Below are 22725 nucleotides of genomic sequence, written 5' to 3'. Positions count from 1 at the left end.
CCCGATCTGGCTGCCTGCCGGTATTCTTCCAAGGTCATTGTAAGGGAAGGGAACTAATTAATGTGTGCACTCAGGACATATTGAAGTGTTTATATGAGTGCGTTGCCATAAGGGACAAAGGGATTGTAATGAAATTGTGTCTAAGTTGAACCCAGGTGCTATGCTGCCTCTGACCACTGAGAGGCTCCCATAAGAACTCGGACGGACAGCGCTCCGATCATTCCTGTGACATTTATTCTGTGTGGTGTAGTGCATACTCAGATGGTGCGTATTACGAGATGTTCCAGGTTTGCTTGTACTAATTGCAAATCCATCATTACTTCGATGATTACTGAATACTGATATGATGCTTGTTGATTTCTTGCAGGTGTTGCGAGAGATCGATTCTGAATTAAACTCACTATTGGGACAATGTTGTAGATCTGATTCTAACAACAATTAATTCAGAATCTTCTCTTGGGCTTGAACGAGATCGACATGAGTCACAAGCTCATACAAGTCCCGATCTTTGGAGCGGACCCCCAGGGCGCCAGACGCGCCGGCTCAACTACTTCACTGGCTGAAGCTACTGACCAGCCATCTGGACGCTCAGGAGGAAATCACCGATGTCATCAAGCTGGCGGTGCTGCATTCCAAAGTGAACCATACCGTGTATACGTATATATCCCAGTGTGGAACGTACGATACTGCTGTGGCAGAAATGAGACGTATTTACATAAAAACTCGGAGTGTGGTCTATACTCGATATCTGATCGTGACTCGGCGGCAGGAACCCTTGGAGACCATTGACCAGTTCATTCAAGACCTCCGCCAGTGAGTGAAGGACTCTACTACTGAAACCCGCACTCATGCACAAGTCTGTGATGATCTTGTGCGGGATTCTTTTGTTTCTGGGATTCGGTCTCCAGTCATCAGACAGAGATTACTTGAAGAAGAAGATTTGACACTAGAAAGGGCTCATCGGCTATCCCTCCTGTACAACGAAGTGCAGGTACAAGCCGACACGTATGATCGTCCATACGTCACTGCAGGATTAACTGGTGCAACACGACCAGAGAGAGCAACCGCCAAGCAAGCGCGGATGCTGCATCCTCGCCGGAATCAGAGACAACCGACGTGCTCGAGGATCTCGACCCGAGTGTGACAGAGGCCACTGCGGCCGGACCCAAGGCCAGCAGTAACACTAAGTGCTTTGTATGTGGGAAACGGAACCATCTAAGGTCAGTTTGTCTGGCTAAGGAGGCGACGTGTCATTCGTGTTCTCGGAAAGGTCACTTTGCGAAGGCTTGTCGTTCATCCCAGGGCCGGCCAAATCGGTCGACGCTGAATGTGCTTCTCTCTCCGCCCGAGAAACAATCGGTGCCTCGCGCGGCCTTGATTGGAATCACCCCTCTCCGTGGGCCCCACGCTGAGCGCTCGACCTTGATGAGGCTTACTGCGCCGACTAAACAAGTGGCACAATCACAACGGTACACGGCTCGACCGTCCTTGACGGGAATTCTTTCGACACCCAGCCCACTTCCGGGTTTGGCCTCACGAACGGCGCAAGCTTGTGTCGGATCTCCGCGCGTGGCTCGAGCGCCCTCTAGCGGCGGCTTGATTGACCAATGATCGACTTTGACTCCACGAAAGAAGGGAGCTTGTGATTAAGGGTCGAATGTTTCTGGATGTGCATGTAATTGTCTTACCAGCATTATGTGCAGAAGTTTTGCTGGGACATGATTTTCTCCGGCGACATGGGCATTTGGAAATGGAATTTGGTGGTGCTGATACTCTTGCTGTGTGTGCTCTTGCAGGGATGGAAATTGAACCACTGTCGCTGTTTCCCAATATGACTACTGAGTGTACACCGGTTGCTGTGAAATCGCGACGCTACTCACGGGCTGACACGCAATTCATTGCTGAAGAGACTGCGCAGCTATTAAAGGAAGGTATCATTGAACCTAGTCGATCACCTTGGCGGGCCCAAGTTTTGGTGGTTCGAACCGAATCGCACCGCAAACGCATGGTAATCGACTATTCGCAGACGATTAATCGGTTTACCCAATTGGACGCCTACCCACTCCCGGGAATGGATTCTCTGGTACGACAGGTGGCACAGTACTCAGTATATAGCACTCGAGATCTACGTAGTGCGTATCATCAGATTCCAATCTCCGAGGCAGATCGCATCTGCACTGGGTTTGAATCTGGACAGAGGTTGTCCCAGTTCACCCGGCTGCCTTTCGGGGTCACGAATGGGGTTCGTGCTTCCAAAGGGCCATGGACTGCCTCATTGCGAAGGAGAATTTAACCGATGTCTTTGTTTATCTGGATAATCTCACGGTTTGTGGGTACGACAAAGAACATCATGATGCTAATCTGAAGCGCTTCCTCGAGGTTGCGCACAAGTATCGACTGACTATGAACGACGCTAAATGTCGCTATTCTGCTCGAACGATAGATCTCCTGGGGTACACAGTGACCCACGGCTCTATCGCTACAGATAAGGAGCGTCTGTGACCCTTGCTTGACATGGCCCCGCCCCATGATCGTGCTTCTTTGAAGCACGCTCTCGGGCTGTTTGCTCATTACTCTAACAACAACAACATGCATTTAAAAGGCCATTTTCCCTACTAGGACGGGGCTTAGCCTTGCGGTCCCCATGACAATCTTCTCCATTTTGCCCTATTTTCTGCATCTCTCCTTGTTTAACCCCCTTGCCCGCATTTCTTCTTCCACCATCTTTAGCCAAGTCTTTCTCGGTCTTCCCTGTCCGCTACTTCCTTCTACATTCATTTCCATCACTCTTCTCAACCAGTCACTTTCATCCTCCCTCAACACATGACCAAACCATCTCAACCTGTTCCTCTTCACAGCATCAATCACAGGCTCTATTCCCATCATCTTTCACAATTCATCATTTGTCTTCCTCTCTCTCAACGACACTCCGCACATCCGTCGAACCATTCGCATTTCCACCCTTTCCAACCTTCGTTGCTGCTCTACGTTCATTACCCATGTCTCGCTCCCATAAATCATAACACTGCTCACACATGCAGCATACACCTTTCCCTTCAGCTTCAACGACACTCCCCTCATCATCAGCATGCCACTCAGTTCCCGAAACATCTTCCATGCACATCTCACTCTAGCAACCATTGCCGAGTCTGATCCACCTTCTCCATTCAGCATGTCTCCGATGTCGCAAAATGTTTTCACACCTTCCAGCTTCACGCCGTCTCCAAGATCCAACTCAACATTTCCTCCATCTGCAGCTCCCTCTGTGCACACCTTACATTTGAATGTAGCTGCCACACTGGTTAATGACCCTCTCAGACCACTACATTTTTGATGAACCCACTCAGCGCACATTGTACATTGAATGGAGTTCACTCCGACACCCTTCCCACACACAGCACAGGGCCACTTCCCAGTTCTTTCCACCTCACCACATGCTTTACCACTTGCCATCACCTTCGACTTTCCGATGTTCACCTTCAGACCTTTTGTCTCCATACATTCCTTCCACTTGTTCATCTTTTCTTTCAGTCCATCCATACTTTCCGCAATCAACACCAGATCACCTGCATACAACAACTCCCACGGTAAACCCTCCTTTACGTTCTGAGCCAGCACCTCCATCACAGCTACAAATAGTAGTGGACTTAGTACCGACCCCTGATGCACTCCAACCTTCACCTCAAACTCACCACTGTTCCCGTCCTTCGTCCTTACAGCTGTGCGCGCTCTTTTGTACATTGCCATCACAACTCTGATCAACCATTCCTCCACTCCTAACTTCCTCAATGCCCATGTCAATACTTTGCGTGGAACCCTATCGAATGCTTTCTCCAGATCAACAAACCCAAGAAACAACTGCTTCCTCTTCTCCATGTACTTCTCCTGCAACTGCCTCACAATGAAAAGTGCGTCTGTCGTTCCTCTTCCTGGCATAAATCCAAACTGCATTTCGTCGATCTTCACTTTCTTCCTTATCCTCCTCTCCAACACCCTTTCCAATACCTTCATTCCATGCTCCAATAACTTTATCGCTCGGTACGAACCACACTCCAGAGGGTCACCTTTCCCCTTGTATAAAGGGACGGGGGTACTCAGTTCCCAATCCACTGGAATGTGGCCTTCTTTCACCACCAGATTACAGATCTCTGTCATTCTCTTCACACCCCAACTTCCTGCTGCCTTCAACATATCTCACACATCTCCCGTCGGCCCTCCTGCTTTTCTACCCGTCATTGCTTTTATCGCTTCCTCAACTTCCTTCTCGGTTATCTTCTCTGCCGGTCCTAAAACTGGGTTACTCTCTATGTTGCCATCCCCATTCATTCTCTGTATTCAACAGCATTTCCATATATGTTTTCCATCTTCCTTTAATTCCATCTTGGTCGACAATGATTTGTCCCACTTCATTCTTCAAGCAACTCACCCCCATCACATCGCACCTCTCTTTCGCTATCTGCTTTGCAATCCTGAATACTGCTTTCTGACCGTTGGGCTTAGTTACTTAGTGGGTTATTACTCTCAGTGGGTTCAAAATTTTTCCGAGAAGCTTCGCCCACTTGTGGATTGCAATAAGTTCCCCATGAGTCACGCTGCTAAGGCCGCTTTCCATGGCCTGAAGTCAGACATAGCTGGCGCCGCTGTGTCGTCGATTGACGAAAACAAGTCCTTTGTTTTGGAAAACGATGCGTCGGACCACACGATAGCTGCTGCACTCTCTCAAGGGGGGCGACCTGTGGCCTTCTTTTCAACGACTCTCTCCTCTGCGGAACGAAGACACTCGTCTGTCGAAAAGGAGGCGTATGCCATCATCGAGTCGATCAGGCATTGGCGTCCATATTTGCTCGGTCGATGTTTTTAGAACATCACGGATCAACAGAGTGTTGCCTTTATGTACGACACGCAACATGCTCAACGCATTAAGAATGAGAAAATCACTCGCTGGTGGATTGAGCTAGCCGATTTATGTTACGCCATCAAAGTAGTTCTTGTTATCTACTCACGATAGTTGATGAGTTCTCTAGATTCCCTTTTGCTTTCCCTTGCGGCGATATGTCTGCTGCTACGGTTATCTGGTGTCTGCAGAACTTGTTTTCTATGTTTGGGAATCCGGCCGATGTGCACACCAATCGAGGCACGGTGTTCTTGTCCCAGGATGTGAGAAACTTCTTGCTCCAGCGTTATATCGCTTCTAGCTATACTACTCCGTACAGGCCACAGGCGAACGGACAGGTAGAACGATTTAATGGCATCATATGGAGAGCCGTTACTCTGAGCCTTAAGTCCCATGGACTAGGACTGGACCGATGGGCTTGGTCGCTACCCGGGGCGTTAAGTTCGATCAGGACTTTATTGTACACCGCTACTAATCAAACTCCCCACGACCGTATGTTTCGTTACTCGCGTCGTTCGGGCGGTACCCGTCCTCTGCCGGGCTGGCTTGCTGAGCCTGGACCGCCCTTCCTCAAACGCGCAGTTCGCTCTGTGTAAATATGACCCGCTCGTTGACAAGGTGCGTATTCTCCAAACCAATCCCGAGCACGCTCGTGTACTGTTGCCCAACGGACGGGAGTCTACAGTCTTGGTGCGCCATCTTGCCCCATGCGAGGATATTGACGAGCTGACTTACGGTGCAGTTGATCCGACAATGGAGAATCTACCGGCTACCCAATCGCCACATGCACCAGATCCGGATGGCTTTGTGGGGCCACTGCCGTCGCCCGATTTAGGTGGACATTCCGATGAGGGGGATTCCGGCCTCGGGGATGTGGTATCCGGTGTCTATCGGACATGCGCCGTGAGAGAAATTTGCCGCCCCGACCGCTATGGTTGGACTGACTGACATGGACCGTTGCCAAATGATTACTCTGCTGCTATGCTTTGCTGGCTTGATTTCCGTACCGAGAGGTGGTGAAGTTTTAACGTTGGGGAGAATGTAATGAAATTGTGTCTAAGTTGAACCCAGGTGCGATGCTGCCTCTGACCACTGAGAGGCTCCCATAAGAACTCGGACGGACAGCGCTCCGATCATTCCTGTGACATTTATTCTGTGTGGTCTAGTGCATACTCAGATGGTGCGTATTACTAGATGTTCCAGGCTTGCTTGAACTAATTGCAAATCCATCATTACTTCTATGATTACTGAATACTGATATGATGCTTGTTGATTTCTTGCATGTGTTGCCAGATCGATTCTGAATTAATCTCACTATTGGGACAATGTGGTAGATCTGATTCTTACAACAGGGATGATTACCAGGTCTGACACACAGGGGTTTATATTTGTCCCTACAACTATTTAACACACGAACATCCTTGCATGTTCACAGGTATACTCTTACCCTGACAAACCACCTAAAAACACAGAACTTATTACAGGGTAGATTCCCTATCGCGACAGTCAAAGCTTGTTACCTATACAGATCTACATGGCTCTAGATATTCCTTTACCCCGTGACATAACAATATGTTTGTGATGATGTCATCGGTGCCTTTGTGATGACGTCATAATTCGACAAGTACAACGCTTGATCCGTTCAGTGTGAATTGTTTTTCTCTGCAACTGTTGGACAGATGGACACTAAATTTTCACCAGAGTGCTTCCTCCTGTTGAATATTTAAATGATAATTATGATGTCGTAGGTCACATGGTACAGGTGCCATCTTAGAAAAACCGAAAAAATGATGCATCTCTTTCTGCAAAACAGCTCCATGAAATTTTTTTAAATATGGCTCATTGTAAAGAATTATGGTGTTGTTAATTATGGTGTCATTGTGAAGAATTATGTGAAAAGTAACCCCACTAATGGTGTTGCATGGGAAATAGGTGTTGTTAACAATGACGTCATTGATGCCGTAATTATGACATTGAAGGAGCTGCGCTCCAACGCGAGTCGAAAGATTTGACGCGACCAAAGACGGAATTCGTCCGAGTTGCTTTATTGAAACAAAACAGCTCAGGTATTCTGAAAAGCCCGTTTATCAGGCAGCAATATATATACACATTTATGCCCGGGCGTTTGCCCGGGAAAACCGAGACCGGGCATGCCCGGGTGTCAAGGGCGAGTCTGGACATGCCCGGGCGGCCTGGCAAGTCGAGGCTGGGCGTGCCCGAGCGCTCTGGGCGAGCCCTGGAAAGGCGAGAGCGGGCATGCCCGGACGCTCTGGGCGAGCCCTGGAAGGGCGAGTCTGGACATGCCCGGGCATCCTGGACGCGGCCTGGCAAGTCGAGGCTGGGCGTGCCCGGGCGCTCTGGGCGAGCCCTGGAAAGGCGAGAGCGGGCATGCCCGGGAAAGACGAGACCGGGCGTGCCCGGGAGGTTCGGGCGTGCCCGGGAACAGCGAGTCCGGGCATGCCCCGGAGAGGCGCGTCTGGGCCCGTCCGGCCGAGCCCGGCATGGCGATCGCGCCCTGGCCGCGTCCTGGCAGGTGCAAGGCGATTGTGTACATTCAGCGGGAACCGCTACAACATCATAATTCGAGAGGGACTAGTGTGATTTGATTGCTTGGTCTGATCAGTTTGAAATTTATTGAGTGTGATTTTATGCAACAATTATATTAGAGAATATAAATTTATGATGTAATTGCTCACGTGGTCTGCGCTCAATAAGCTCAATAAGCTTAATAATTTTAATAATAATCAATAAGCTTAATAATAAGCTCAATAAGCTTGTTACATACACGTCAGGTGGGTCGACGACAACCGTTGACTACCTGATGGTGCGGAGGCGAGATGGGGGCACCTCCTGGACACAAAGGTGATCCCGGGGGAGGAGGCTGTTTCACAGCACCACTTGGTTGTCTGCGACATAAGGGTGAAGGGTGCGAGGAGAGCTCGGCGGGTGAAGTCCCAACCGAGAATGAAGGTGTGGAGGTTGAAAGAGGTGACAGTGAGGGAGGCATTAAAAGAGAGGCTGAGTAGGGCAGAGGATGATGTGGTTGAGCTTGAACGTAGTTGGATGTCAATGAAAGATAGTCTGTTGGGAGCCGTTGGAGAGGTATGTGGATGGACAAGAGGACCACCGAGGAACTCGGAAATATGGTGGTGGGATGATGTTGGAAAGAGGATTGACGAGAAGAGGAAGTAGTTCAAGGAGTGGAAAAAGGTGAAGGGTACGGTAGCAGAAAAAGCAGAGCATGAAAGTTATAAGGCAGCCAAGAAGACTGCAAAGAAAGAGGTAGCAAAGGCGCAGGAGGCATGTAGGAAAATGTTTGGAGAACGCTTGGACTCGGAAGAGGGTCAGAGAATGGTATTCAGGATTGCAAAGCAGATAGTGAAAGAGAGGTGTGATGTGATGGGGGTGAGTTGCTTGAAGGATGAAGTGGGACAAATCGTTGTGGACCCAGATGGAATTTAAGTAAGATGGAAAAGATATATGGAAATGCTGTTGAATACAGAGAATGAATGGGATGGCAACATAGAGAGTAACCCAGTTTTAGGACCGGCAGAGAAGATAACTGAGAAGGAAGTTGAGGAATCGATAAAAGCAATGAAGAGAAGAAAAGCGGGAGGGCCGACGGGAGTTGTGGGAGATATGTTGAAGGCAGCAGGAAGTTGGGGTGTGAAGAGAATGACAGAGATCTGTAATCTGGCGGTGAAAGAAGGCCGCATTCCAGTGGATTGGGAACTGAGTACCCTCGTCCCTCTATACAAGGGGAAAGGTGACCCTCTGGACTGTGGCTCATATCGAGCGATAAAGTTCTTGGAGCATGGAATGAAGGTATTGGAAAGAGTGTTGGAGAGGAGGATAAGGAAGAAGGTGAAGATCGACTAAATGCAGTTTGGATTTATGCCAGGAAGAGGAACGACAGACGCGCTCTTTATTGTGAGGCAGTTGCAGGAGAAGTACATGGAGAAGAGGAAGAAGTTGTTTCTTGTGTTTGTTGATCTGGAGAAAGCATTCGAAAGGGTTCCACGCGAAGTATTGACATGGGCATTGAGGAAATTAGGAGTGGAGGAATGGTTGATCAGTGTAGTGATGGCAATGTACAAAAGAGCCCGCACAGCTGTAAGGACAAAGGACGGGAACAGTGGTGAGTTTGAGCTGAAGGTGGGAGTGCATCAGGGGTCAGTACTAAGTCCACTACTATTTGTAGCTGTGATGGAGATGCTGGCTCGGAACGTAAAGGGGGGTTTACCGTCGGAGTTGTTGTATGCAGATGATCTGGTGTTGATTGCAGAAAGTATGGATGGACTGAAAAGGAGAAGATGAACAAGTGGAAGGAATGTATGGAGTCAAAAGGTCTGAAGGTGAATATCGGAAAAACGAAGGTGATGGCAAGTGGTAAAGCATGTGGTGAGGTGGAAAGAACTGGGAAGTGGCCGTGTGCTGTGTGCAGGAAGGGTGTTGGAGTGAATTCCATTCAATGTACAATGTGCGCTGAGTGGGTTCATCAAAAATGTAGTGGTTTGAGAGGGTCATTAACCAGTGTGGCAGCTACATTCAGTTGTAAGGTGTGCACAGAGGGAGCTGCAGATGGAGGAAATGTTGAGTTGGATCTTGGAGACGGCATGAAGCTGGAAGGTGTGAAAACATTTTGTTACCTAGGAGACATGCTGAATGGAGAAGGTGGATCAGACTCGGCAATGGTTGCTAGAGTGAGATGTGCTTGGAATAAGTTTCGGGAACTGTGAGTGGCGTGCTGACTAGGAGGGGAGTGTCGTTGAAGCTGAAGTGAAATGTGTATGCTGCATGTGTGAGAAGTGTTATGATTTATGGGAGCGAGACATGGGTGATGAACGTAGAGGAACAACGAAGGCTGGAAAGGGTGGAAATGCGAATGGTTCGGTGGATGTGTGGAGTATCGTTGAGAGAGAGGAAGACAAATGATGAATTGCGAAAGATGATGGGAATAGAGTCTGTGATGGATGCTGTGAAGAGAAACAGGTAGAGATGGTTTGGTCAAGTGTTGAGGAAGGATGAAAGTGACTGGTTGAGAAGAGTGATGGAAATGAATGTAGAAGGAAGTAGAGGATGGGGAAGACCGAGAAAGACTTGGCTAAAGATGGTCGAAGAAGAAATGCGGGCAAGGGGTTTAACAAGGAGACATGCAGAAAATAGGGCAAAATGGAGAAGATTGTCATGGGGACCGCAAGGCTAACCCCCACTCTTGCAGGAAAAATGGCCTTAAAATGCCTGTTGTTTTGTTGTTGTATGTACTCCCGATACGTGTTTCCTTCATTGTAAAAACTACTAAGTCAACAGGATGAAAGGGAGGAAAGGGGCCTCATTTGGCCACCCATTTTGCTTTCACATTTATTTATGTCATTCTTTAGTTCGTCCTTCATTTCTTTCATGTCCTCACCCGACTTGACCTCAAAGGCCCTCATTTGTGCCATAAATAGGCCCCAGTCCATTGGCACCGCGGGCTTGGCTCTCGCCGCCACGTGCGAGGCGCCGCCATTTTCTTCCCCTACTGCCGGCCCCTCATCAATGTCCTCCTCTTCCTCCAATTCTTCCCGGGGGTCCTGGGTCATTGATTCTACCTCCTCTACCTCATTTTCTACCCCCACCGGCATTCGACCGCTTTGGCTAGCCATGGCACGAATTAAATTTGTTTTTAATACGAAATTTCGGTCACTCGTAATTTGGAGTGTGTTCAGCGCACTTTGGGTCCTATCCCAAACTCCTGACACCAATTGTTGCGGCCAATATGTACAATTGGTGTCCAAAATTTTGTCAAAAATTTTTTGTCCCAGGTTCCAAATCCCCACTCCTGACTCCAATTGTTACTCCATGGGGTGTACTTACTTTTTCATGTGACTGTATATAATACTGCTGTGCATCACAATTAGTATTACAAAACAACACCCATGTTTCTCTGCTTTCCTGCAATGAGAAGAGTACGAGCAGGTTAGAACGGAACGCAAGTAATAACTCACTTACAAAGAAAGAGGGACATTTCAAGAAACTCAGAAGTCCATGCGGACTTTCACAAGAGCATACCTCCATCATGTGATGAATTGTGCACAACTTTTTAAATATAATGCTACACGTCGTTTTGGCCCTATCACTCAATGGTGAAGAATCATTTGACAAATGTAAAAATTTTTATCGCATCAGTATCCGGATTGCCATCGTCACAGAAATTAAATCGAATGTCCTTGTCACGCACCCAACCTGTCCACCAAGTTTCACCCGAATCCGTACCTAACTTTTTGAGATTTTTTTTTTTTTTTTTTTTGTATACTGAATCGAGGCTCGTGAAAGAGCTAACATTTATTTCACAAACAAATCAACCAGACAAACAAAATATACAAAAAGAGGGAGCGGAAGACAAGATGGGGAGAGAAGGGGAAGCACACAACCACAACATTTGAGAGCAGGGAGAAGTGTGGGAGGGAGAGGGCTTGGGGGCAGGAGGCGTGGGAAGGGGGGGGGGGGGGGTGGAAGAAGTATAAAACACAAGGGGACCGAAATTAGCGGGGGTAGAAAAGATCAAGGTTTTGGATGGGGGAGGATAAGAGATGGTGGTGAACAGCTGTTTTAAAGACCTGGAGGGTGGAGTGGGATTGAAGAGAGTGAGGGAGTTTGTTCCAGAGGCGGGAGAAAAGAGGAATGAAGGAGTGAAGGTGAGCAGAAAGTCTTGATTTTGGCAGTTTAACCATAAGAGGGTTGCAGGCAGATCTTGTGCGACCTGTAGGAATATTTGGGGGACAGAGCCCAGAGAGGGCTGGGGGGGGGGGGGGGGGGGGGTAAGGCCAGAGAGGAGTCGGTAGAAGACGGAAAGACCACCAACCTGCCTGCGGTGAGTGAGTGAAAGGCCCTTGGAGTTAGCTTCATCGTGGGAGATTCCAATGATTCTGAACGCTTTGGTTTCAACAGCGTGAAGACGGGCTAGGTGTGAGGCAGGAGCACCAGACCAGAGGGGAGAGCAGTATTCCATAGAGCTGCGGATGAAAGCCTTGTATGTGGTGAGGAGCTCAGGTGTGCCAAGGAAGGACTTCGCACGACGGAGGATGCCCAGTCGGCGACTGGCTTTGGAGGCCAGATTTGAAATGTGGTTTTCCCAGGAAAGATCATGGCAAATAGTGAGACCCAAAAGCTTGAGTGACAGAACTTCTTGGAGAGGATTATTCAGAAAGTGGATGGGAGGGTTTTCCAGTCGGTCTTTTCGGAGAGACATCGTAAGAGTGTGAGATTTATCAGGATTGAAAGACATGTTCCATTTGTGAGATATCCTGCTATATATCGGATTTAGCCCTATCAATAGATAGGGACATCTCCGCACCCCTTCCTCCTCACCCGCCCCTCTTCCACCTACCCTTAACACAGCTTCAATGGTGAAGAATAACTTTAAAAATTATCAGATCTGGATCTTCACCAAAATCTAACCGTTTCCTCTTTGTCACATTCCCAACTTCTCCACCAAATTTCGTCCGACTCCATCCACAATGTTTTGAGATATTCTGTTCACAGACAGACAAACAGATGGGAGTGAAAACATAAGCTCCATCCACCTTCGGTGGCAGAGGTAAAAATGACAATAATGAAAATGATAATGACAGTGGTGACGTTGATCATGATAACGATGATAAATAATAATTATAATGACAATGATGACAATTAAATTGGATTAAGACCCTGCAGACAGATATGATAATGGTCTGTCAAAGGTGCCTGTCAAAGCCCCTCCAAAAGATACATATGCAGTATATCTCTCCCCTCCATCTCCCTTTTCACCTCCCCACCCACACCCCACCCCACATCTCAACTTTCTACCCACACTCAACCCCTTCCTCCTCACCCACCCCTCTTCCACCTACCCTTAACACAGTAACTCATTTATTTATGAGAAAAATTCATACAGAGTGCGAAAACCTTTTTGGTTTCCAAAATACATTTCTATCTTGATTTTTAAAACGTAAAGAATCCTGAGGAATGCCTTCACTCTCTCCTCCATTTATTTCGGGAAAAAATATAGATGTAAAACTTTAACTCTCGTCAATAACACCAACATCATCAACTGCATAATCTTTTCCTTCTTTCTTTTCCCCATTTTCTCGTGAAAATCTCCTCTCTGAAATTGAAGGTATTTTTGAAAATAATATTTTCATGAGACTTTTAATTTCTTTATTTTCCTCAGTTTGTTGAGTTTGATTTATTTTCCATAATACCTCCAATCTTTTATTAATCTCACTGGTTTCCATATTTTTATATTTTTCCTCCCTCTTTCTCTCCTCCCCCTCCTCCTTCTCCTTTTTCACCCTTTCCTCCCTCACCCTTGCCTCCCTCTCTCTCCTTTCTCTCTCTTCCGTCCCTCTTTTGTCGTTCTCTCCTTCCTCATCCCTTACTACCCTTGAACCATCTTCCCATGGAATATCAAAAATATTGTAACGAATTTGGAAAGTGTAAAGAATGTGAGAACTGGTTTGCTGTGTTTTAACTGACCCTCGTAGAGTAAATAAGATCGAAAGACGTCCCCCTAGTTAATTCCATGAAACTTACACACAGGCCACGATATATCTTTTTAAATAGCTTATTTCCTTATTCTATGTAGGCTAAATATGTGTTTCCCACTAGATTGACTCTGCATTGTATCAAACGAAATAAGCGTAGGCCCCTTTCAATTTCCCCAATCATCTCCGCTTTCCAAAGTTCCTTTCAAAAGCGGTGCGAGTGGTGTTCAATCCCGCAAGCCGCCATTGCCCATGTGCTAATCTCGGAGAAGAGGGGGGTAGGAGCCGCCAACTCACGGGCGTGGCACATCGTCATGATCAAAGGGGGAATCGGACAGCCCTAACAGCCAACCAGCACCGCGGTGAGCGACCCGGTAGGCGTGCCCTCGCAGCCGGCGGCTTGATTCCGACCCGAGTAATAAAAGCGACTGGAAGGGACTGCTTCGGCAGATGAGAGAAGAGATGAGAGGAGAGATGAGCTGTGAGATGAAATGAGCTGAGAGATGAGCTGTGAGATGAAATGAGCTGAGAGATGAGAGATGCTCCAAACCAAAAAGGAGAGGTACTTGGAGATGAAACAAGCTTTGGAGAGACGCGCTGAGAGGAGGGAGACGGCTCCACCAGAAGGAGAGGAGCAGGTGTGACCGAGCCAGCGCGTGACGTCCACAGCATCAGCAGCGTCGACGCGACCGAGGGTTTTTCCCGCCAAAAAGGAGCTGCTGCCTCCAACCCTGCCGGTTGCAGGGACCTGACCCTGCCTCCCTCTCCAGCAACCCACCTCCGCCATTCCTGCCTGCAATTTCCCCCGTGTAAGTGTGAACGTCGTCTGTCCTAATCGTTGTCCTGGGGTTAAGTAAATTGAATAGTATAAGCTAACGATTCACTGTGTGACTGCTTCTTCCATCCATTGCTTGTAAATAACTTTGATCGCTCCTTCTTTTTGCTTGTGTGTATAATAAATCCTGTTATTCCTCCGTACTCTGTCTTCTTCTCTCTTCCTTCTCTTTCGGTCGCTTTAGAGGTTTCCAAATTGAATATCTGTGGTGCGATCTGGTCAACGTTGGGGGAGTCGGGCCAATCGGGGATCCTGTAACGGTCGCGGTTGACCATCCGCTCAGCCCAAAGTAACATCTTGTCCGCGACCCGTAACAATTGGTGTCTTGGAGTGGGATACGAGGCCCGAACCAAATTTTTAAAACGTGTCGGAAAAAATTGGTCAAAATTACGAGCTGCCGAAATTTTGTTGTTCTATAAAACCCGAATTTTGAGATCGCGCCATGGACAATCAAGGCGATCGGATGTCGGTGGGGGAGATAGACGGGTTAGGGGTAACCCAGGACTTAGGGGAAGAAAGGGAAGAGGAGAGCAATGAGGTGGTTGAGGGTGTATCAGGTGCACAAAATGGCGGCCTCACGCACATGGTTATTGTGGCGCCAAATTTAGCCACGCCCGTGACCGTAGCAGCGCCGCCGATGGATTGGGGCCTATTTATGGAACAAATAAAGGCCTTTATGGTTAAGTCGGGTGAAGAAATGAAGGACGAGATGAGGGCTAATAGTTAGCAATTGGGAAACCAAATTGTGGGATTGAGGGCTGATAGTGAGCGATTAGAGGGCCAAATGGGGGCAATGAGGGACGAAGCGAGGGGTACCGGTGAGGGGTTAGACAAGAAATTTGGGAAGTTAGACAATAATTTTGAGGGGTTAGACAAGAAATTTGGGAAGTTAGACAATAATTTTGAGGGGTTAGACAACGGGATAAAAGAGGTGAAAAATGGGTTAATGGGGTTAGAAAATAGGATGGAGGACAAATTGCGGGAAATAGGGGAACAATCTGCCCGGGAAATCAAACGAATGGGGAACCAGATAGAGGAGGTGCAAATCGGGTTAGAAAGTAAACTGGATGCTCAGAGGGATGAATTGGGACAGATGAGGGTGGCATCTACAAAAGAGATGGAGGAGATGAAAGAGGGGATACGACGAGGTGTAAGTGAGGAGGTTTCGGGGCTACGCGAGGAGGTAAAGCGAGGTGAGAAGCGTATAGAGAAAGAGGCGAGGAATAATATGGCTAGGTTACAGGGGGGCATAGAGGGTCTGACGAAGGGAGTAGAGCAGCTGACAGTAGGACAAAGGGAACTAGCGGACCAAGTGGAAAAGAACACTGCAATCATCGGGGGTTTAAAAGCGACACAAAAGGACATTAGAAATGAATTAATAGCGACACAGAAGGAATGTCAAACGGTACATGAGGGATTGACGAAGAGGTTGGAAGAGGTGACAGAAGTAATGGAGACGAAGGACCGGGAGGTAAGGACGCCCATAGAAACGGTTAAAGTAGCAATGGAGGAAGAAATAGAGGGGCCGCACCGGGAGCTGAAGGAGGTAAAGGAAAAATTAGAGGAGGTGGAAGAGGGGGTGAGTGAAATTAAGAAGAGACGGAGGGAAACTAAGAGGGAGATAAAGGAGGAAGTCATGGAATATGTACAAGGTCGGTGCTCAACTCATGATGTGCTGCTTACTAACCAAATAAAGAGTTTGCAGGTGGCAGAAGAGGTGCGACGAAGAGGTGCCAAGGTGAGTGGCGATATAATCGGAAATGTACATGATGTGAGGGGAGCTTCAGTCGGCTTGGGGGTTGTTGTGGACCCGGGTGTTCGTGAGAGGCCATTGGTGAAGTGTGCGACAGGTCTGGTGTGTGAAAAAAGAGGTGTGCGAGAATGTCCGACCATGGGGTGTGTGAGGAAAAAGTGCGCGCCGAGGAATGAGTGTGCTGTCGAGAGTGAGTCGGTCGTAGCGCGTGTGCGAGGGAGCACATGGAAGCGCGTAGTGAGGAGTGTTACGGAGGAAGTAACGAAAGAGTGTGCGCAAGAGGATGCACGAGAAAGGTGTGTAACGGACAGGTGCATGGGGAAAGTGTGCGCTGTCAAGAGTAAGGGAGAATGCACGCCTGTGGTGAGTGTTACAGAGGAAGTAACGGGAGAGTGTGCGCAAGAGTGTGCGTGAGAAAGGTGTGTAATGGACAGGGGCATGAGAAAAGAGTGCGCTGTCGAGAGTAAGGGTGAGTGCGTTGTCAAGAGTGGAGGTGAGAGTAGTGAGAGTGGCACGGAGCGTGAGTTAGTTGTGACAGGTGAGCGAGGATGTACACCTGGCATGGAAGGATGCACACCTGGAATGGTAGAGCGTGTGTGGGAATGCACACTTGAGTTGGTCGTGAGGCACGTGGTTGGGTGTGCGAGTGAGAGCACACTTGTGATTGTCACAGAGGAGGTGACCGAGGAGGGGGCGCGAAGAGGTGTGTTGGTGAGGTGTGCGAGCGACGAATGTGTGCCAAGGTGTTCGGTGGTCAGGTGTGTGACCAAGTCTGTGAGTGGAATGAGTGTACCTGGGTGTGTAAGAGAAGGTGCAATGACCAAGAGCAGGGAAACGGCTGGATGTATGAGCAAGAAAGGGGTAGCGTATGCGTGTAAGCATGCAGGTGAGGCATCGACGGTAACCGGGTTAGCGGTTAGAACGACAGTTAGCCGAATCGGGCCCTCGGTGCGTGCCGGGCTTCGCGTGCCGCGAGAACCAGCGGGGATCCGAGCCACGGCGGGTTCGAAAGGACCGCCGTACGCGATCCACGCTGGGCCTCGCTTGGAACGGCCGCGTCCGTGCTCCGCTAGGCGGAACGGGCAGCCCGATAGGAAGGGTCGTCATGGCGACCACTTTTTGTGGAGACGTTCCGGCAGGTCGAGATCGGGCCATTGGACGGCTCGGTGCCGAGATGGTGCGTGGGATCTCGGCCCGGGTAAGCCCCCGTCCCTGCCCCGAATGCGGGACGTATCCAGCCGATGGCACAAAACAACCCGCATTCATTGCTCGGCTGTACGAAGCTGAGCTTTAGAAGGGAATTGGCGCACCGAGAGGATCTAATAAGTAGACGGGTGATGAGGTTAGTGTTTTGGACCCAAAATTAGAAAAAGGCGAAATTTGATGATTGGTACGGTGATTGGCAGATGATTGGCAAATTTTTGATTTGTTGGATTAGGTGTGCAAAATTTATAGTGGGACCTCCCCGATGTGGTGGGATGGCAACTCTGTCATCCCTCACACCACCGGGGGGGGGGGGGGGGGGCAAAGGAGCACTAGCTTATGGGGTTGATGGCAGTGAAAACTAGCCCGGGTGGGTTAGGATATCGTGTGTAGGGATCTAGCGAAGATGACATTAGGCGACGTTAAGATTAGTTAGTGACTGATACCTGTAGTGGGGACGCAGGTAGTTTAGTGTGGATGATAATGACGTGGTATGTGCTTAGTTTAAAGGGAAGACGGGGAGCACTAAGTTAGCAGGGTAACAGGTAGATGAGATGATGCCGTGTGTGTGAGGATTGAACAGGTGTGCAACTGAACAGGTGGATGGAGCAGTGTATGAGTGAGTGATGGTGATGTGTATTGTGATGACCAAATGGTCCAGGAAGAAAGGAGGGTGCAGGTGGCACCAGTTATGATTGCACAGGTGTGCAACGACAGGTGAATGGAGAACAGGTGTATGGAATAAATAGTATGGAGTATTGGAATGGATGGTCGTGGAGTGAGTATGGTGGAAACTAAGGAGTGGAGTGGATGGTGCGAAGGTGTGAATGGGGGAAGAGTGGACCCCCATCACGAATACCCGGGGCGGGTAGTGTAAGTGTAAGTGTTAGATAGAGGGTATAGGTAAATTGTTTTTTTTTATTTTTGTTTTTTTTTGTATACATGATCGAGGCTCGTGAAAGAGCGAACATTAATCACACAGAAAGACAAACCGACACATAAAACATATAACATAGGGAGCGGTAGACAAGATGGGGAGAGAGGGGGAAGGACACAAACACAACATTTGAGAGCAGGGACCGAGAGACATGGAGACATCGAGAGATCTGAGAGAGGGCGAGGGCTTTGGGGGGGGGGGGCGTGGGAAGGGGGCGGTGGGAGAGGTATAAAACATATGGACACTGCCAGGACTTCCAGGAAAGAAGTTGGAATTTCAAACAAGGTGGATCTGGGGTGAATTAGCGGGGGTAGAAAAGATCAAGCTTTTGGATGGGGGAAGATAAGAGATGGTGGTGAACAGCTGTTTTAAAGACCTGGAGGGAGGAGTGGGATTAAAGGGAGTGAGGGAGTTTGTTCCAGAGGCGGGAGAAAAGAGGAATGAAAGAGTGAAGGTGAGCAGAGAGCCGAGATTTCGGCAGTTTAACCATCAGAGGGTTGCTGGCAGATCTTGTGCGACCTGTAGGAATATTTGGGGGACAGAGCACAGAGAGAGCTGGGGGTGCAAGGCCGGAGAGGAGTCGGTAGAAGACAGAAAGACCACCTACCTGCCTGCGGTGAGTGAGTGAAAGGCCCTCAGAGATAGCTTCATCGCGGGAGATTCCAATAATTCTGAAAGCTTTGGTTTCAACAGCGTGAAGCCGAGCTAGGTGTGAGGCAGGAGCACCGGCCCATAGGGGAGAACAGTATTCCATTGAGCTGCGGATGAAAGCCTTGTATGTGGTGAGGAGCTCAGGTGTGCCGAGGAAGGACTTCGCACGACGGAGGATGCCCAGTCGGCGACTGGCTTTGGAGGCCAGCTTGGAAATGTGGTTTTCCCAAGAAAGATCATGGCAGATAGTGAGACCCAAAATCTTGAGCGACAGAACTTCTTGGAGAGGATTGTTGAGAAAGTAGATGGGAGGGTTGTCCAGTCGATCTTTTCGGAGAGACATCGTAAGAGTGTGAGATTTGTCAGGATTGAAAGACATGTTCCACTTGTTTGACCAGTCTGTGATTTTGTCCAGGTCTTCAGAGAGTGAGGAGGCAGCAGACTGCCGATCTGAGGGAAGAGGATGGAGCGGCAGAGAGTGGAGTCATCAGCAAAGAGATAGAGAGGATTTTCGAGAGAGTCAGAGAGATCATTGATGAAGACCAGAAAAAGCACGGGGCCCAGAACACTGCCTTGGGGAACTCCAGCCTGAACAGGAAGAGGAGATGAGAGAAACCCATTCAGGGCCACACGTTGACGACGACTAGAGAGGAAGTCCGCCAGCCATGCGTGGAGATTTCCATGGATACCAAAGGAGGAGAGTTTGGTGAGCAGAGCGGGGTGCCAGACCGTGTCGAAGGCACGTGATATGTCGTGGGAGACAGCTCTAATTTCCTGTTTGGCATTGAGGACCTCCATCCATTGTTGAGACAGCAGAAGCAGCATGTGCAGAGTAGAGTGACCTGGTCTGAAACCAAATTGATGATCAGAGATCAAGCCATTGGAGAAGAGGAAAGATTTCATATCCGAAGCAATGATGGATTCCATGACTTTGCTGATAATTGGGAGAAGGCTGATTGGTCTGTAGTTGCTAGGATCTGTTTTTGCACCTTTTTTGTGCAAAGCGGTGATGTTGGCTGATTTCCAAGCAGATGGCAGTTGACCTTGAGCAAAAGAGAGGGTGAAGAGAACAGAGAGAGGGTGAGATAGAGCAGCAGAGCAGGATTTTAGGACCCGTGGGCTGATGCCGTCGGGTCCAGTTGCAGAATCAGGGTCGAGGGTTGACAGAAACTTTTCCACCTTGTCAGGAGGAAAGGACACGGAGTCCAGGAGCAGCAGGGTACGACTGGGTATGGTGGGTACAGAGAGGGATGGGTTTGGGACACAAGATTTAGAGGCAAACACAGAGTTGAGGCATTCAGCTTTTTCACGTGCGGAGTCAGCTGTGTAGCCGTTTGAGGTAAGGGAGGGGATGGAGGGGGAACAAACACCAGAAACGGATTTGACCAGACGCCACCAGGATTTGGAAGAGGGAGACAGATAAGAGAGTTCGGTCTTGAGAACGGAGAGATATTGTTTCCTGGCTCTCCTGAGGGTGGACACACACTTGTTTCGGGCTTTGTGAAAGGAAATGAGATTTCCTTCCGTTGGATTTGCTTTCCAGGAGACGAAGGCAAGTTGTTTCTGGGCAACAGCCTCACCACAAGATTCCGTGTACCATGGACGGGAGGAAGGGTATGACAACTGAAGACGAGATGGGATAAATCTGTGCATGAGAGAGAGCAATTTACTTTGGAAGAATTCCCAGGATGAGTTGATGTCAGAGGTGGTAGAGATGGGAGACCAGTCCAGATGATTGATGGCTGCTTGAAGACCGTGCCAGTTGGCCTGAGTGAAATGCCAGACTCGTCGACGCTGAGCAGGCTCCCTGAGGATGGTCAGAGAGATGTCCACTTTAACAAGGACATGATCAGATGATCCGATCGGAGCAGAAGAAGAGCAGCAGACATTTTCAGGGAAGTTAGTCATAACCAATTCCAGAAGAGAAGATGTTCCGTTGACTGAGATCCGGGTCGGGAAATTGACAGATTGTGTCAGTCCCAGTGAGTCGCAGAAGTCCTTTGCTGAGGAGCCATGGCTGGTGAGAGAGGTACCCACACCCAGCCAACTGGCATGATGACAGTTGAAATCACCCCATATGAGGAAGAGAGAGTTGGGATGAGTAGATAGAAGTTGGTCCATATCATCAGACAGCGAGATGTAGATGGAGTCATCACTGTTTGGTGGACGGTACAACACACATATGAACAAGAGGTGGGAGCGAAGGGGAAGCCGTAGCCAGAGGTATTCCTGGGGGTGAGGTGGAGAGAGTGCAGTGCAGGGCGAGTGAGGAAGAGAGTTTTTGATAAAGATAGCAACCCCTCCTCCAGGACGAGGCTCAGGTCTATCATACCGGAGGAGGGAGTAGCCCGGGAGAGATACTATGGAATTAGAGACATCATAAAGGAGGAAAGTTTCTGTTAAGCAGATCACGTCTGGTTTGACAGAAGCAACCTGTATGGAGAGATCAGTTAAGTTTGAACGAAGGCCCCGGATGTTTGAGGTCCATACCGTTAATGAAGAGGAAGGGGGAGCATCAGATACAGAACAGGGGGGAGGAGGGGTAGGGTAAGATGTGAAAGAGGTGGAAGAGGTAGGGAGAGCTGTTGAAGGTGTGTCAGAGATTTCAGAATAGCTCGGAGAAAGGGAAGGATGGGGCGGACAAAAGGTTTGATGGTGATTGGGTGAGCCACAATGAGGTGTTATTTGAGGAGGGGGAAGAGCGAGGCAGAAGGTTGGGGGAGATGGAGGTGAGAGTTTGAAGGGGGAAGAAGCGGGGAGGACGCTTTGAGGAGGGGGAGTGAGAGGGGGGAAATTGAGAAGCAATGAGGGTGGGGAGATTTGAAGGGGAGGGGTGAGGGGGGAGTTTGGGAGGGAAGGGACAAGGGGAGGGATTTGAAAGGGATGGGATATGGGGGAGATTTGGAGGGGAGGGGTGAGGCAGGAGTCTAGGAGGGGAGGGGCGAGGGGGCGTCTTGGCGGGGAGGGGTGAGGGGGTAGTTTAGGAGGGAGGGGGCAAGGGGGGAGATTTGAAAGGGATGGGTGATGGGGAAGATTTGGAGGGGAGGGGTGATGGGGATGATTTGGAGGGGAGGGGTTATGGGGAAGATTTGGAGGGGAGGGGTGAGATTGGATTTTTGAAAGTGTACGATTTATGGGAAACGAACATTTATTGCAAAATGAGTTTCTTGTGACCTTCGAGTTAAAAATACGTTTAAGGACGCTGGATGGAGGATGGAGTGCAGGAGAGTTTAGGGAATGTAGAAAAAAGGCACTATAGGAGATGGCTATTTTTTTTGGGATGAATTGATTTGGTGAGCAAGTCGAAAGCAGCCTTTTAAAGAAGAAGAAGAAAAAGGTGTTATAAAATATGACGGAATACATAACTTGAGGGGAAAGTGTAAACATTGAAGGTTAATGAGTGAAAACTATCTGGGAAAATGGGGGAGAAACACGTGGTCGAAGAACGAACGAACGAATAAGAATGAATAAACGAATGAGAACAGAGAAGGAAATGTTTTTTTTGTTTGTTTTTTTTGTTTTTTTGAGTTGAGATTTACACAAGGAAGTAGGCTATGGGTGAAAAGACTGGGAATACAGAGAACGAAAGTTATTGGATCACAAACGACGGACCGCTGAGAAAAACAAAGCCTCAAGGTTGTACAGTGCACACTGTACAAGGCCTCAAGACACGACACGAATTAACACGATTTTCAATACAGGTATGAAAGATTTGCACCGAAAAATCTTCGTCGGGACACAATATACGTTCAACACCATAAATAAATACAGTTTTAACGAAAATACAAATGGGAACAATCACTTAACTTCGATTTCAAATCGTTCGCGACGCGGCAAAGGCCTTGCTCGCGACACGGCAAACAGACGATCAATTTATGAAAGATAAACACCGAGAAACAACCAAAGAAACAACCAAAGTTGCACACAATAACTTCACACACCGAAAGA

The 22725-nt window shown here is 48.7% G+C and overlaps 1 protein-coding gene across 1 annotated transcript in view; it reads left to right on the top strand.

Annotated features, from left to right (window-relative positions):
* The first annotated feature begins 278 nt into the window (after positions 1-278).
* The window catches only part of LOC137428466 (uncharacterized), a 169233-nt gene continuing 146786 nt past the window's right edge, over positions 279-22725 (top strand). The window contains exons 1-3 of the mRNA XM_078777381.1: positions 279-287; positions 671-813; positions 1032-1220. Coding sequence (XP_078633507.1) covers positions 279-287; positions 671-813; positions 1032-1220 — 341 coding nt within the window. The remainder of the gene's footprint in view (positions 288-670; positions 814-1031; positions 1221-22725) is intronic.

The sequence above is a fragment of the Myxine glutinosa genome, chromosome 5, assembly GCF_964187855.1.
Source record: "Myxine glutinosa chromosome 5, kmMyxGlut1.1, whole genome shotgun sequence".
NCBI classification, from domain to species: domain Eukaryota; kingdom Metazoa; phylum Chordata; class Myxini; order Myxiniformes; family Myxinidae; genus Myxine; species Myxine glutinosa.
The sequence above is the reverse complement of the archived record's forward strand: the minus strand, read 5'-3'. Positions and strand labels throughout refer to the sequence as shown.